The sequence below is a fragment of the Ctenopharyngodon idella genome, chromosome 5 (assembly GCF_019924925.1).
Source record: "Ctenopharyngodon idella isolate HZGC_01 chromosome 5, HZGC01, whole genome shotgun sequence".
Classification (NCBI taxonomy): Eukaryota; Metazoa; Chordata; class Actinopteri; order Cypriniformes; family Xenocyprididae; genus Ctenopharyngodon; species Ctenopharyngodon idella.
Window position 1 is genome coordinate 34,178,808 of NC_067224.1, and position 16,993 is coordinate 34,195,800.

At 37.8% G+C, this 16,993-nt stretch overlaps 1 protein-coding gene across 3 annotated transcripts in view; it reads left to right on the forward strand.

Annotated features, from left to right (window-relative positions):
• si:dkey-215k6.1 (transmembrane protein 132C) overlaps positions 1-16,993 on the forward strand; it is a 215,763-nt gene that overhangs the window by 57,985 nt on the left and 140,785 nt on the right. For all 3 annotated transcript variants that reach the window (XM_051894969.1, XM_051894971.1, XM_051894970.1), the window contains one exon: positions 10,544-11,429. In XM_051894969.1, the coding sequence (XP_051750929.1) occupies positions 10,544-11,429 (886 nt within the window). The remainder of the gene's footprint in view (positions 1-10,543; positions 11,430-16,993) is intronic.

Genomic DNA, 16,993 nt, shown 5'->3' on the forward strand with positions numbered 1-16,993 from the left:
CATCGTCACTAAAGTTTATCATTTTCACCTCTTTTTAAGTCTTGCCAGGTTTAACATGCAAGACATTTTAAGCCATTCTGTACTCGCGCGTTCTCTGATAGACAGTAAGTTCTTTTTCGCAGCTTATTGCACTTAAACAGTCAAATACACACAAAAATGATGTTAAAATGCTCTTCTTTTTAAATATCTTCATAAACACAGTCGGATATGTCTTAAAGGTGGGGTATCCATTTTTTTCAACAATGCTGTTGGACATTGTTCATATTTGAAATCAACCCAAACAAACCCACCCCTCTCTTCATTGCTCCACCTCCAAAACTCATACTACAAACCTAACCACCCTGCTCCTAGTCGGTCTCGAACCCCGACCCGTCCACTTCTGGCATGCGAGGCGAGTGCACTATCAATGACGCTAAGCACCGCATTTGCAATGCGAGAGATGTCTGTTTATCACAACTGATGCGCAACAAAATGCTTCACGAAAAATAAAGCGCAGTTGATGAACGAACGACAAGGAAGCACAAAAAATGAATGTACAGTACACACGAGTAAATACAAACAAGAGTTTGTTGTTATTCGCCAATAGCACAGCAGCCCCAGACAATCATGACACTCAAACCCAGTGTTACTCACATGAAAAGCGGGTTCAAAGCAGCCTTCGCGTTAAAATAACGTTATTTGAAATGTTTTCAGGCCTTCCCGCTTAGCTCTCTCCAGCGCTGGAAAGCTTTTCTAATATTAATGCAGCTTCTAAAGCACTTGCCCAGTCATAAACCATCATTTCAGTGATATTCTTTTGAGCTCTTTTGTGTTGTCTCATCATTTCTCTTTCTGCATTTTTTTTTTTTTTTTTTTTTCTCAAATCTCCCTCTTGCTCATTCTGTCTCCACGACCGTCATACACCCCCAAATGCTGATTGGTTAGACGTTTGCTGTTGGTATCGGCCCGACTAACTTCCAAACAGTGTAGTTGAAAAAATGGATACCCCACCTTTAAGTGAACGTAAACAGTTGAGAATGTATCAGTATATTGGATCCGTTCATTAGCTCTTAAAGTGACAGCAGTGTCATTATGTTAACCAAACAACAAAAGACAGAGAAAATCACTCACTAATTTTTGTAACTTTAATTGTAAGGATTTATCTGTATTTATTGCAAACTATCCAGTGTTATTTTACATTTGATTGCTTTATTTAATTTCTGTAGTATTTCTTACCTGAATACAACTGTTAGACCTACCTGAGAAACTTAAAGCACTGTTTATTTAATTTGTATCTTTTTATTCTATTGTATTTATTTGGGCTACTGCTTGTAATTTATTTGTTCTTGTGTTATTACCAACTGTTTACTTTGAAATCAAGCTTCCTTATGCTGTGTGTAAGCTAGTGTGCAACCCCCTTGTACCCCATTGTAAAAACACAAATACATTGATTGAACAAACATTTAAGTGAGAAAAATGTAATTTTTACCAGAAAAATAAAAAATCTAAAAAGGGGGAATTCCCACCAGTTTTCTGAAACGAAATCCAGGCCCTGTATCGCTTTCTCGCTAACTTTCTCTATTACTTTCTCTCTCTAAAATATATATAGAGTAATATAAAAGCACATATGCACCAGGTAGTGAAAATATGAAAAAGGTTGGAACGAGGAAAGGCAAGATGGATAGATAGAAAGATAGATAGAGACAAAACTGGAGAGAAGCTTGGTGATGGATCATTTGTCGTTTATGGCAAAGGTCAGAGTTTATTGGGGCAACCATGTGGCGAATAGTTTTAGTGCTTAGTGGGAGGCAGGAAGCCGATTAACCTGAAGAGCTTCCTGCAGGGTTGTGCATTTCAGAGAGTGTGTGTGTGTTTGAAGGAGTGTATTCCAAATTATGTCTTGGACTGGGTTATAAATCATTCATTTTTTTTTTTTTTTTTGCTCTCCTGAGTAACTCTGTGATGTCAGAGTGAATGTTGGTGTGTCTGAATTTGATACAGAGTGAGATCGACTTTGAGCGAGCGTGTGTGTGTGTGTGTGAGTGAGATAGCAAAAGTCAGAAAGTTTGAGAGTATTTGTAAATGTGCACTTGCTACAAGGTCACGGTTTTTGGAAGCAGAACGAAGCAGCTGCTCTTGCCATGAGGGGCCAGAGGACAAACGCCAGAGGAGAATTCTTTTATCCAGGCGTAAAATACCATATGATCCGTCAACTCCATTACTGCCCAAATAATATCCACACACATACTTAGGTTCTTCAGCCTCTTTATTTGAATGCCCTGAGGTCCCTGAATATGGCTGTATGCTTACCAATGTTCTTGTGCCATCTCTGGTCTCATCCAGGATCTGGAATGTTGTTTAGTTTTTAGGAGTCATTTGCTACAGCCTACAGCATATAAATAAATGTAGGGCCAATGAAGGGGCTAAGGAGACTTAAAAAGTGGACAGGATCTACTGCCTAGCAGCTTTCATCTCACAGCAGGCTTTGTTTGTAGTTTGCAAACTCTGCACTACCATTCAAAAGTTTGATTTTTAAAAAAAAAAATTTTTTTAATGTTCTTTTGCTAACCAAGGCTGCATTTGTTTGTTCAAAAGTACAGTAAAATATTGTGAAATATTTTTACAATTTAAAAAAAAAAAAACGTGCATTTTAATATTTAAAATGTCTTTTTTTCCCTGTGATAGCAAAGCTGAATTTTCAGCAACCGTTACTCCAGGCTTCAGTGTCACATGATCCTTTAGAAATCATTCTAATATGCTGCTTTAGTGTTCAAGTAACATTTCTTCTTATTTTTATTATTATCAGTGTTGAAAACAGTTGTGCTGCTTAATATTTTTGTAGAAACCGTGATGCATTTTTTTCAGGATTCTGTGATAAATAGAAAGTTCAAAAGAGTCTTTACAAAAAGTCTTTACTGTCACTTTTGATCAATTTAATGCATCTTTGCTGAATAAATGTATTAATTACTTTCAAATAAAAATAAAATCTTACTGACCCCAAATATAATATAGTGTAAATATACATACAACACAAGTTTGGGTCAGTCAGTTTATCTATACAATTTAGGAATTATTATATGTATTTTATTATAAATCTAATCAAAGTTTCTCTCATTTTGCATGCCATCTTAGATTTATTTTTTTCACCAATGTTGTTTTACAGTGGTTGGGATCTGGCAAAATTCTGTGATCTTTACACATTTTTTTCTGTAAAACTGTTTGTATTTCTTTCTTTCACACTTGTATATATTGAGGTATAAAACCCACTCCTAAACTACTTGTAACACAAAACAAACTGTGGTTGGTTACTTTAAATATTAGTCGGGTCTCTTCTTGTCTAAAGCTACCGTCCACTATCAAGCCAAGCAATTCTCTTTGCTTAACCCTTCCATTCCGTGCCGATCCAGCCCAGCCAGTACAAATATGGTTTCATTTTCTACTGTGGGGCTGATAATGGTCATCTTTCGAATTTAATACAAACTACAAATGCGCCAGTTGTTGCCTTGGGTAACGCAAGAGTTTACAGACCGTTATGGAGGATTATCATATGTTTCTTATATTTTTATTATTAATTTGTGTTTACGTTGCTCAAACAGCACGCTTAGCCAGCTACAGAGAAACTGGTAGCCAGGCAACAGACAAGTGACCAATCCAGAGTTGCGACATCACTACATGCATTGTTCCAGCACAGAATTCTGGTCTGAGAACTGTTTGTAATCGTGCCGTGCCATACCAGGCTCAAGTTGAAATACAACTGGAACCGTTCCTTACTCTTCTTAGAGCCATTCGGCCCGATGGTGGAAAGTGACTTAAGTAACCTATTTTTGACCAGAACAAACTGCAATATGAACAACTCCATAGTCTGGCTAGGCGAGACTGTCAAATATGTCACGTGTCATGGTTGGGATAAAACCTCGGATAAAAATGGAAGAGTTACCATAGGATTTATCGCGTGTCACTTTATCTGCCATAATGAAATTGATGGGAGGTTAAATTGGCAGGAATAAATGGGAAGAAATACAATTCCAAGAACCCAAGGGAAAGATATTGAACTCTTCACGCTGTATATATAAGTTGAAGCTTTAGGTGATGCTGTCTCGCCTGCCGCAATGAAATCCTCAGCTTTGTGAGAAATGTTTGACATTTGAAAAGTGGCTTGAGAAAGAGGGAGTGAAAGTGAAAGGTTAGAAATGTGTGGGGTGTCGTCAGCCTTGGGACCAGCGGCTGAAACAAATCAGAGCGGAGGTGTTTGGGCTCAGAATTATGGTCCTCTTTGTAGCCCTGAGAGCGCCATAAAGAACGAACTTGTGACACAGAGAGATGCTGTTTTTGGGACGATGCTGCCTCCATCTGCTGAAGCTACGTGCTTTATAGCGTACAACCTCCGTATCACAGCTCCCCAGGGCCGCCACAAAACATTGCACTTTTTAATTCTTTCTTTTTGTGTGTGTGTCAGTACTCTGGGGCTCTGTGATTATGTCATGATCGCTGGTGGTGAGGTAGAAGTGACAGAATGGACTTTATTCATCTATAATTTCCTGATGAGAGACTCATATTGTATTATAGCATTAAATGAATGTTCTGGTTTTATACAATTTAAGCTTTATTTGCAACGTAATGTTAATTACCACAGAAAATAACTTTGACTAGTCCCTCAGTTTCTTTTAAAAAGCAAGAATCATAGTTAGTTATGGATGACCGAATCTTATTTTCTTCATTAACTCATATTGAACCCATTCCTTTGTTTGTCGTATTGTTCATTCATTCATTCTCTTTCCCGTCACCAACCTTTCTTCCTTGTGGACACTGGGTCCACAAGGCCTCACGTGTGTTTTGTCTCAGTGTTGATTTGAAATGAATCACTGAAGGTGTATCTCTCTCTGAAGGGATTATTATGTGTTTAAACTCTTGTTGTGAGACGCAGCACCATACCAAATCTTCATTATATTTTCACACCTTTACTATGCTTCACTCCCGCTACCTGAGGAGAAAGAGAGAGAGAGTGTGTGAGAGATAAAGTGACACAATAAACCTCTGGTTCTATTCCAGACAGCTGCTTGAGTTTCTGTTGGTCTCTATTCTGTCACTGTTTCAAAACATGCAAATGAGACTCTCTGAATCAGCACGAAATCTGTTGTATCACTATAAAAAAAGAAGAGAGAAAACAAACAAAAATACAAGAATAAGAAAAAAACTGATTGAAAAACTGGGATTGTGTATTACATCATTTTATATTGGTTTATAATGAGCTGAGGTCGAAACTTTTGCTGTGTAAAATGTGTGATATTGTTTAGCTCTCCTGTTTTCTGATCTATCAAGTTTTTCTGAACTTATATGAAGATAAAGAGACAAATGTGGGAAGAAATTTATTGTAAGCCAGCACTACATTGAAAGTCCTCTTTCTGCTTTTTCTTCATTTTGTCCACAATTGTCTGTGATTATTTCAGTTCAAATCACTTAAAATACAGACTGATACATATTTACAGTTCTCTGTTAAAAAAATCAACCGTACCATTCTCCACCCACGGTTCGGCGCGGAGTTGCAACGCAGTTAAGCTCAAATCTGTCGACACATACAGTATATAACATGGTTTCGCTAATGTATGTTTCTGTCGATGGATACACATTCTGGCTTCCCAATACGTTACAACAGCGATGATCAAAAAGACGTGGACAAAACAGTAGGCCTGGGACAATACATCGATTCTTGATTCATGATACAATAAATCTGGATCGATCCTGATATTTTCTCTTTTGAATTGATTCTGTGCTTAGTTTTAAAAGCAGATGGCACACTCAAATGCTCACGAAGAAGACTGCTGGACAGCGCTCGTGCGTTCGGCTGAGTCATGTAAGTGGTTAAATATACTTGCACCTCTGTTCAGAATGCTTTTATGATGCAAGATTAATGTAAACACAGTCCACTGCAAACACCCTTGTAATTCGCTTCAACCTTTCGAACTTTATGAATGATTATTTTAGGTTTAAGTGGTGTGTGTAAAGGAACCGGAAGCAAACAGAGTATGTGTGTTTCTAAAGCACTTAGTGTCATTGCTGATAAAAACTGAGCTCAGAATCAATTCGAATTGCGATACATTCGGAAAATATCAGAATCGATCCAGATTCATTGTATCGTGAATCGATAATCAATGTATTGTCCCAGCCCTACAAAACAGTCACTCTTTATAAGCTCTGTTCAATGTGAGTGCCGTATACTCTAATATGACCAGTCATTTACGCCGTCATCACCCGGGTTCTGATAGCGCACAAGCACTGGTGAGACCTGAACAGCACACGTTGCAATCTGTGTAAATGAAACACATTTGCTCGTTTTTAAGCCTTGCCACTGCAAACATTCAAGAGCAAGAAGAAGCGAATGAGAAGTTGCATGCGATGTGAAAAGATTTGTGTGCACTCATCTGAAGTGCGCACACGGAAAGCTGCATCTTAGACAGTATATTGAGTTCTCTTTCGAGTCTTGCGATTGAATGGACAAATTCACAGAAAAATTATGTCAACATGCCCGTCTTGGTGAGTATCCTAGTAAACATAGTCAGTTATGTCTTAAGTGAACGTAAATAGTAGAGAAAGACAAAGCATGTGTACAGTATCAGCGTATTGGATCAGTGCCTTATGTTTTAAAGTGACAGCAGCCTAATATTCCTGCTGTCTGTTTTTAATGTTAATCAAACAACAAAGACAAGGAAATCACTCACTGCTCTTGACTGAATAGCTTTTGTAACTTTAATAAGAATTAATCTTTAATTTATGCAGTAAAAAAAAAAAAAAAAATATATATATATATATATACACACACATGAAATATTTTTTTATAGATTGTAAGGAGGTTAAGATTAAAATTGAAAATCTATTGTGTTGCAATATTGTAATTCAACATCTAACTCTCAGTGATGTCATTGTAATTTTTGCATTACAGTTGGTCTTTTTTTGCATTTATTTGCATATTGAATTCTGCTTGGTCTTGCATTTAATCATCTTTAGCTGCCTTTATGCTGCAAATGCGGCGCATGTGCGTGTGCTTGTCTGTTAGATGATCATTTTTGCTTTATACTGGCTCTATCAGTACAGATCTAAAATTATAACACGAAAGAACTGTAAATTTAGGGTCTGATTCATTGAAGCATTTGGCACACTCAGTCTGTTTGGCAGACTGTCTTACATTTGATTGGCAGAGTGATCTGATAAGCTCCATCACAGACTTAACGGAAAATACGAACATGTGCTGAGGGATTTTACAATGATAGAGGTACCCTTAGAGAAAGGTGAAGGATTGACTCTATGCTTTAATTAAGCATGAGTGAGCACAGATGTGGTAGAGCTTTCGACTGTAGCCTAAATACCTTTTCTAAAATAAATAAATAAAAAAAAATGTTATTTGCACCAATCAGATTGCATGACTTGAATGCAACTTGTGGGAGTTATGGTACACAGATTTCAATTAGCCAGGAAACAAGTTTAAAAGATATTGGTTTGATATTATGTGCACAATATAGGGCTACCATATACTGTAAAACATGATTTTAAAGATAAAAGGCAGTAAAAATGGTAACGTAACAGTCTGTTAATTGGTTAACTGTAAGTTCCCATACTGTGTAGTGTGAAGAAACTGTAATAAATCTTAACAGGACATTTTAAAATACTGTTAAATTTACAAATTTAAATTTTTGGAAGCGAAAAAGGACAAGTCATCTAATAATTTATAGTGAAAACTTGAATAAATTGACATTCCCAGAACTCTCTGTCTGACACTTCACATTTGATGGTTTTTAATTGAAATAACTTAGTTTTTTCTTAGTTTTTTAACAAGTTCCCAAACTTACGTTGGGAAATTAATGTTTATTGCATTGTTTTAATGTCATGTTACTTTGATGGTGTTTTGTATTTGTGTGCATGACACTTTGCACCTTGTATTTATTAGTATTTACCTCAGCTTGTGGGAAAGATACTTGTTTTTTGGTGGTTGTCAGTATATTATGAAGGTACAAAACATATTTTAGTCCTTCAGTAGGTTGGTATATTAACATTATATCAGTAAGTGAAATATACATTAAAAAAAAAGAAAGAAAAAAATTTACTGTAACTTTAAATCCATAAATCCTAAAATGTTTCTACTATATTTTTACAGTAAAGTTCTGGCAAGCACAGGCAACCATAAATTTTACAGATTTTTTTTTTTTGTGTGTGTGTTTCAAAGTGTATCAAATGTCTAGCGTTACTAATTAATTGTATGCTAGTACAAACTTTCTGACCTTTCAGACTTTATGCTGCAACTCAAAGTTCTGGCTACTAAGGGGGCTTTCACACTGGGCTCGTTTGCCGCGGTCCGAGCCCGGGCGTGATTGTTCCCGGTGCCCCCCGCAGCGTTGGTCTGGTTTCACACTCAAATTTATTTCCATCGAACCATGGTGCATTTGCGTTCATCTTACGTCATCACAGACGTGCACGGCGCATAATAGAAAACAGAACGCGGGTCAGTAAATTGTTTTTTTTTTTATTAATTTGGTGCTATTGTGTGCAACAGAGTAAACGACACTTGAGTATACTATATGTGCGTCGCATGTAGACGGTTTTCCGCTGCTTGCAAACAGACTATTTTGAGGAGACAGCTGATTACCATTCATTTGCTCTGATTGCATTTGCAAAGCGCAAATACACTGCAGGCTCACTCCTGCTCGAATCCAAGGTAAATCATCAGTACTATCATCTCTTACATGTGTTTTATTTTAGTAAATATAATCGGCTAAAACACATGCGCAGGTTACTTTACTTCCGAACAAGTGCGCATTCCGAGTCTGTGTTGCTTTCATTTTTCACGCGAACTACGGCACATAGTGCAACCGAACTCAGACCACCTCCTTCAGGTAGTCTCAGGTTCGGTACTCCGGTGCGCACCCGGGTTCGCATGACAGCTTTCACATTAGTGATTTTTCATGCAAACCGTGCCCCGTTTTGAACTAAACTGCCAGTGTGAAAGCCCCCTAAGACTGCATCTCCTCGGTCTGGAACACCTGGATAGCGGTTGTCGAGAAAAGTTGTGGTCTTGCAGCTGAACAGTTTGGTGTCTGATCCTGCAGTTGTTCAGGGATGGGATTTTACTGAGGTCACAGTCCTGCTGTAGTACCATTCTGCCCTTGAGCAAGGCATTTAGCCCTGAGTTGCTCCTGTGGGACCTTTTGCGTTGGATAAAAATGTCCGCTAAATGACAGATTTCAATTTAAGTGATGACTTGTTGACTTTTTGGGTCATGTTTTGAAAAGAGTTCAAATAAGTCATCCCTGAGCACAAAAAATGCTTTTTCACCATCGTTTTTACACCCTGACGCTCACAAACAGACACACACTCAAAGAGGCCCTGCAGTGGCGTATCCTGTCCAGTGGAGGTGGAAGCAGTTGTGTGAATCTGAGCCAGAGGGGCTACAAATGATTCCTGTCTTTCAGCTGGTAAAGCATGTTAGTAATGCCAAGGTCATGGGTTCAGCATAATGATAAAATAAATGCATTGTCACTTTGGAGTAGGGTTGTAATGATACAAGCACACAGTATATGGATATATAACAGTTATTTTTTTCTCACAATAACACACTGTGTTGATACTTTAGGCTAGATCTTTTATTTATTTATATGAACATTTGTATTTATATGATAATGAAAAGGCAGGCTGTTTAAAAAAGCAAAAATTGGCATTTCTCAACCAAAGAAGTACACAACCTGCTTGATGCCTGTTGTGCTGCTGCACTTTTTAAGGCTCGTGCACGTTTTTGTGGTGCCGTCAGCACATTTTGTGATGTCATTTTCACAGCTCCTGTCCTGAGTAGTTATTTGCGGCTCAGCTCAAGTAGTAAAGTTTAAGGTCTTGTGTTTCTGGGTGGTCTTGTGCCAACTGATCTGCCTTTAAGATCGCTATTGCTAGTTTTTAAAATGTGTTTGTATATAAAAGTGACAGTAAATTCTTTTTTATTGCTACAAAAAAATTCTAATTCAAATAAACGTTCTATTCATCAAAGAACCCTGAAAAAATATCACGGTTTTAACAAAAATATTAGACAGCACGACCATTTTCAACGTTTATATTAATAAAAAATGTTGCTTGAGCACCAAATCAACATATTGGAATGATTTCTGAAGGATCATGTGACTGATGACTGGAGTAATGGCTGCTGAAAATTCAGCTGTCATCACAAAAATAAATTACATAAAAAATGTAGTGTACATAGTAGTGTGACTGTGCATATATAACAGTTTTCTCTCTGAATCTTTCTTTGTTTTGTTTTTTTTGTTTTTGCTGTACTGTACCGTCAGTCAATGTTGCACTCAGAACATTGACTTACTCTCTCCACACACTTGTACAGTTATCTTTCCAAAGACCCTTGGTCTTAATTTAATTTGTTTCTCTGTAAATAAATGCTCTTGTTAAATGAGATAAAACAAAAACCAGGGGACACTTTAAATTATAACAGAAAGCAATTTTGACTTGTAATAACATCTGAAGTGTCTCTGAAATTAAATAAACATACAGATAAATCTCTTTCTCTTTGTCTCCGCAGTGTGTGAGAGCAGGGGTGGAGGTAGTGATCTCGTGCCCAGGTTCTCCTCATCCTTGCCCACGTACCTCCCAGTGTCCTGCCAACTGCAAGGTGCAGAGTCATCCTTCTTTCTTCGGGAAGCCACACAGGAAGTGATGCGTAACGGGAGCTTGCAGACACGCAGTGAGCCTCTCTTTCTTTACTTGCCCGATGCTGGCCCTGCTCCCCTGTTGTCGGTCAACTGTAGCTATGGCAACCTCACTGCAGAGGCGCCAGTACCACCAGAGCTCCTCCAGGGGGCGCTTCCACGTTCCTTCCACACCTCTACACACCTGACGCTGGGCTGGAAGGTGAGAGCGCACCTGGTGAGCAGGAGGATAGGAGTTGATCGACCTCAAATACAGGTGTTGTTTTACCTGGCAGGCCGCAGATGGGAGGATGTGGATCCTCCTGCGGAACTACTCCCGTGTATCCGTGTCGTCGGGATCCGTGATCCAGGGGAAGGTTCCGTGTCAACTGCCTGTCGACTGGAGGGAAACATGGGGATCTGTGTAGCCCAGCTTGACATCCCTACAACCTGGTTCAATGCTCCTCCACCACGTAGACGCACACAGGAACACGTTCCCATCACGGTGGAGTTGCACTATTCCATCCTTTCCCCAGAGACCCTGGGAAAAGAGTGCATAGCCGGTAGGGCGCAAGGAAAGTCTGTAGGGCAAGAAGGAGATATGCAGAGGATTGGGACGGTGACTCTCGCCACTGGGGACAACAAAGCGCCCAGAAACCGACTTAGACTGGATGGAGACGTTGAGATTCTGGCACCCCCCAGCCCAATTAAACAGGGACAGACTGTGGGATTTCAAGTACTAATGAATACTGCTGCCGCCACTGAGCAGTTTACACTGAGGTAGGACAAAATACATGCACACACCTGTGTAAAGGTTGTATGTCTTGTGTTTATGTACTGTTCTCAGAAATGGGGTGTAAAATGCAGTTCTTAAGTTCAGATGACTGTAAAGGTAATCTAATTTCAAATTAGTGGAAATAAGCATGCATTTCCACTATCGGCCAATATATATCCAGTATCGACAGAATATTGGCCAGTAACCAATATGGTATCACTATATTGTGCATCCCTATTAATGTTAAGTGCAGTTTTAGTAGTTTTTGCTTTTTCTGGCAAGTCTAGTGCTGTGTTGATAGAGAGTGTGAGTAGAGACGATGTGGGTGAAAAATGAAAGTGTGTGCGGCTCCATTGCAGATCATGTTGATCATATTGTTACAAATGGATTTTGTTAGTTTCAGGATGGCTTGTATGTGAACACTGTATCAACTTGAGTGCAGACTCGTTGATAGACTAGGAGCGGATCCACGGCAGTAGAGGCGGCGCAACTATACGATCAGTCTATAATCTATAATCTTTGAAGCGGTATTAACCGCAATGGAAAAACAAACCGAAAGTAAAGCGAGCCATGCCGTGCCGAGCCGAGATGGGGAGTTTAGCTCCAAGATGGCGACCCTTCAGGAGAATTGGGCACCCTTTGCTCTAAATGAACTCTGACCATTTTAGGCTACATCCACATTAATCCAGATATATTTGAAAATGCAGTTTTCATTTTAAAGGGGTCATGACATGGATTTTCGTTATTATTTTAATATGTTCCTTGAGGTTCACTTATAATAAAGTTTTTTTGCTAAAAAACAAAACAAAAAATAAATAAATATGCATAAAAACGATTATTTTCAACCCTCATTCTGACCCTCTGTCTTAAATGATCCATTTTTAAGGGACGGCTGCTTTAAAGCTTGTCAGTGAACGACCACTGTTATGATTGGCTAATGTCACTGCATAGGAAACAGTATCAACACCCATTCGCTATTGAGCACGAGTTAGTGTTTCAAAAACATAATCTGTATAAAACCATAATTTACAGACAAGCATTATGAAACTATTTACATAATTTGGTGATGCAGTCAGATCAGTTGGCTGCTTCATCTTTCAACAAAAGTTTCTTTGCAAACTTTCCATTACAATATGCCTTGTTTACAAAACAAAATGCTCCGAACAAACATAGAATTCTCGGGCGCGATCCGGGATGCCATTTAAAATAAACCATCCACTTTTTTCCAATGCTTAGATTCTTCTGAAGTCTGTACAGAGACGCAAATGAGCTGTTTAAACTGGACGTGTCAAAGCTTTCTTTCACTCTTCCATTTGTCCTTTTGTCGACAGACTCAAGTGCGTGGTGTGTTAAGTAGAAACTTAATGCATATCTGTTTATTGAAACCAGACAGTGATTATAATGTGTTCTATTTGCTTTTGACGTGATGCTCACATCCAATGTAGGCCAATGTCAGCTGTTAAGCGACTGAATGCCAATGGGTGGCGCATGTGGTGCAATAATGTAAAACTATTTGTCGATGTCTTGCACTGGAGGCAATCATATGCATATGTATTTGCCCGTGTGACGTCACAAATCGCATAACATCCAAACGAGCCATTTTTGGAGCTTGATTAGTAAACGCTTTGTAATGAGGAGGTTGTTTTAAACTATCAAACTTGCAGGATGTTTTAATGGTACAAAGACCTCTTATATGTCAAAAGATCAAGACAAATTTGATTTCTCGTATCATGACCCCTGTAAAACACTCCGTCCACACTAGCGTTTTTAAGCGTTTCCAAAATTGCTCTTTTAAAACTTCTGGAAAGAGTTAAATCACCTTTCTGCCCTTGCGTAAAACTTTATAAAAGCTCACTGAGATGATACCAAGAGACAAAACATAATAATATTCTCACACTGTTTTTCTGGCATGATTATTTTATTACTAAAATATCCCATCACTCCCTGGTGCATTCAGGTTGCATTCAATATCGTCATTCCATGTATGATCTAAAATGCAACTGTCAACATGTTTTGACGCAGGACAGCAATTGCAAGTAAACGTTCTGTCATCTTTGCAGGAGATTTTAAAAAGTAATGTTTATCTTTAGCAACACTATGAAAGCAAATGGCAGGCAGAATAATGGCAGTACAACCACAGACATACAGTGTATACAGTGCATCACATGACTAAACATGCATTATTTCGAATACCTCCGTTTTCACAGTCTACACTACAACGTAAAAACGCCATTTTCACATTCATCCACTTGGTTTAGTGTCTTCAAAGAACTCTGTTTTCACTGGGCAAAAGTGTCTCAGTGTGGACGAAAAGCCAAAATAAAGAGAAAAAGATGCATTTTTTAATGTGTCCGGATTAATGTGGACATAGCCTTAGCTCATTAAAACACACTTTTTCATTTTAACTTTTATGTATGTATTTGTCCATTTCATGTGACTATAAAGTTTGATGCAGTTTGTGGATTTTCATTGTCATTATATTGTTATATCATTGTTAATTTCAAAGTTTGCTATATAAGCGCAATCAAGCAGCCAGAGCAAATATTTACACCCATAGAACTCCTACAATTCAAAGCTAACAATACACACGCATGCAGTTTGGTGAACCTTAAATTCACAGTTCACACATGAACACACTGCTGCTCGCTCGCTCACTGGCAGCTTTTCATTCTGGAGGCCTTAGGGCTTTCCCAGACATATGATAGATTAGACTTATTCATCAGCACGCAGATAAAGCAGAGTTCCAGACTACCGCCGTACACGTCCCACCAGCTCCGCTCCGCTCCTCTCTATCACTGCTGTTGAGTTTTATAATAGGCAATAATTAGTCTCCGCCATCGGGACGTAAGGGTCATTAAAATGGATGAAGGAGCACTACGGTGAGGTTGTTTCAGGGAGTATAACAACCGAGTCTCTCATATAATCACTGATAAGACTTTAGGTGCGTATTTACATTCGTACACAGTCATTATTACTGATTTAGGAGGGCAATGTGCTTGTTAAATAGAATGGTTTACTACTTAAATTTTTTTTTAAAGTCTGTGTGATGCCATGTCGTTGTATTTATGTCTGGGATCGCGGTTATCTGCAGGAAAGTCGCTATGGAAAACGTCTCTCCTATCTCAATTAACTTCCGTCAGCAGAGAGACAGATGCATGCTGGCAGAGGAAGATGCTATTGTTTCTGCTAGTTGAACAATGCTGCGACATCAAAGCCACTCCTGCTGGTGTCGTTTGGGTCTATAAAAGATGTGTGATGTCTTTCATTTCGCCACCTGCTATCTGTTTAGATGGAGAAAATCAAAATGTTTTCCTCCTACCGATGATGGGAAAAGTCTGCCAGTCGTTGTTTGTTTGTCTAGAAAATCACAAATTTCTGCCCTCATTGTTGCAGAGGAGGAGATTGAAATAGCTAAAAATAGCTTCATTTGTTCCCTCCAAAATCAAAACCGAGTTTGTATAGTTGGTATTTTTCCTTGTTTGTCTGTCATACACATGGAAAAACAGAGGCGCACCTTTACAGATGTTTGAATCGACCTTACCAAGATGAAACTTTTATATATTCTCTGTCTTCTGTCACACAGTCTAGACATAGTTTATAGAGTCTAGATCAGTGGTTCTCAACCTGGGGGGCCTCAACAGACTTTCAATTAAAATCATTAAAAATTAAAAATCAAGATATTTCTTAGTATTTGTTTTTTTTTTTTTTTTTTTTTTTTTTTTATAACAAAATTACATCTTTTTAGTTAATAGTAGCTTGAAAATATTGAAGTAAAAAAGTTGAGAATGTCTGTTCTATACTGAGACTCTGGATATACAGAATTGGTTTTTGAATAAAGGCAAATGTGATCTGACTAACTTACAATATTTAGATTTCTTTTGGTTAATATAAGCACTCTACTGGCTTGTTTACAGTACATCAGTCTCCTTATATTGCGACAAGCTGTTAGACGAAAAAACATTCACACAGGCACACAGAAACTCAGTCAAATGGGCAGATGGGTAATTTTGTTTTGTGCGTCTAGGAGGAAGTTATGAGTTTAGATGAATTAGAACATCTCATTTGATCACAGTTTTGGAAATAATTCTTCTGTCTGTCCTGTTTCATCATGTGTGCCACGCAGCTGTCAAACAATGTTTCAAGAGGAAACATTTACACGTCGTAATGTGATGCTTGGTGAACAAAACAGTACATTCTTCCTCAGATGATTTGCCACATTTTTCCAATTTTAGTACTTGCTCTCAAATCAGTAAGCACAACTGTCTAAACTGTTTTGCATAGCTTACTATTTAAGAGATTTGCACAGGTTTTCACCCAATTTGCAAGGCTAGGTTCATTTTTTTTTTTTTTTTTTTTTTTAAGAACTTCAGCTAAAGAGAAGACAGACAGACAGAAAGCAAACAAGACATTCACCACAAAAACATACTGTTTTTGACAGAACAATGTGATTAGAGGATAAAACAATGTAATAATAGTTGTACAATCAAACTTTAGATGCTATTTGCACCCTATTTAAGTAATGGTTGATACTATTAGCATTTTGCACTGCTTTCAATATTAATGATAATAAGAAATGTTGAGCTTTAAATCAGTTGATTAGAATGATTTCTAAAGGATCATGTGACACTGACGACTGGAGTGATGATGCTGAAAATTCAGCTTTTCCATCACAGGAATAAATTACATTTTAATATATATTAAAATAAAAAACAGTTATTTTAAATTTTAATATTTCACAATATTACTATTTTTACTGTATTTTTGATCAAAGACATGTAGCCAGACTTTCAAAACATCGTAACGACCCAAAACTTGAACAGTAGAGCATATACAATATAGTATAGTATTAAATATAGCATATAGCATAGTATATTGGTAACACTTTACAATATGTTTTTATTTGTTAACATGAACTAACAATGAGCGATATATTCTTACAGCGTGTTCATGTTCATTCAGAGTCCACTCTAATGTTACCGGATGCAACTGTTGATTTTATCAGTAAATGTCAAAATTAACGTTTAGTAAGATTAATAAATGCTGTAGAATTGTTCACTTTTAGTTCTTGTTAACTAATGTATGTAACGAATGAGTCCATATTGTAAAGTGTTAATGGTATATTATATATAGCTGAACTCCATATCATGTTAAGCACGTGTCTGTATGCCTCATTCCTCTTTTATCTGCTGTGCTTTAACTGTTCCTCTCTCTCCACCCCACTCCTGTTTTCTCTCTTCTTTCACATCTTAAAAAAACAATCTGCATTTTCATTCTCCCTGACTGCATAACGCAATCAAAGGACTTTGGATTGGATGTTTTAGATTTCATCTGCTTGTACACTTTGTCCATGGTTAACAAATCAGAATGTAATAAGAAAACTAAATTTAAGAAAGATATTCAGGGATTTGTCAAGAGTTTTGTAATCAGTACTATCTGGAATACACAATTACGTTCAACTGAAAAACATGTTGTTTCTGTGCTTTTTCTCAGGTGATTGGTGTGGGGCAGGAGTAAACATACGTGTAAACAAATTTATGAAGTACAATTTGCATCACATTGTTTTTGCATA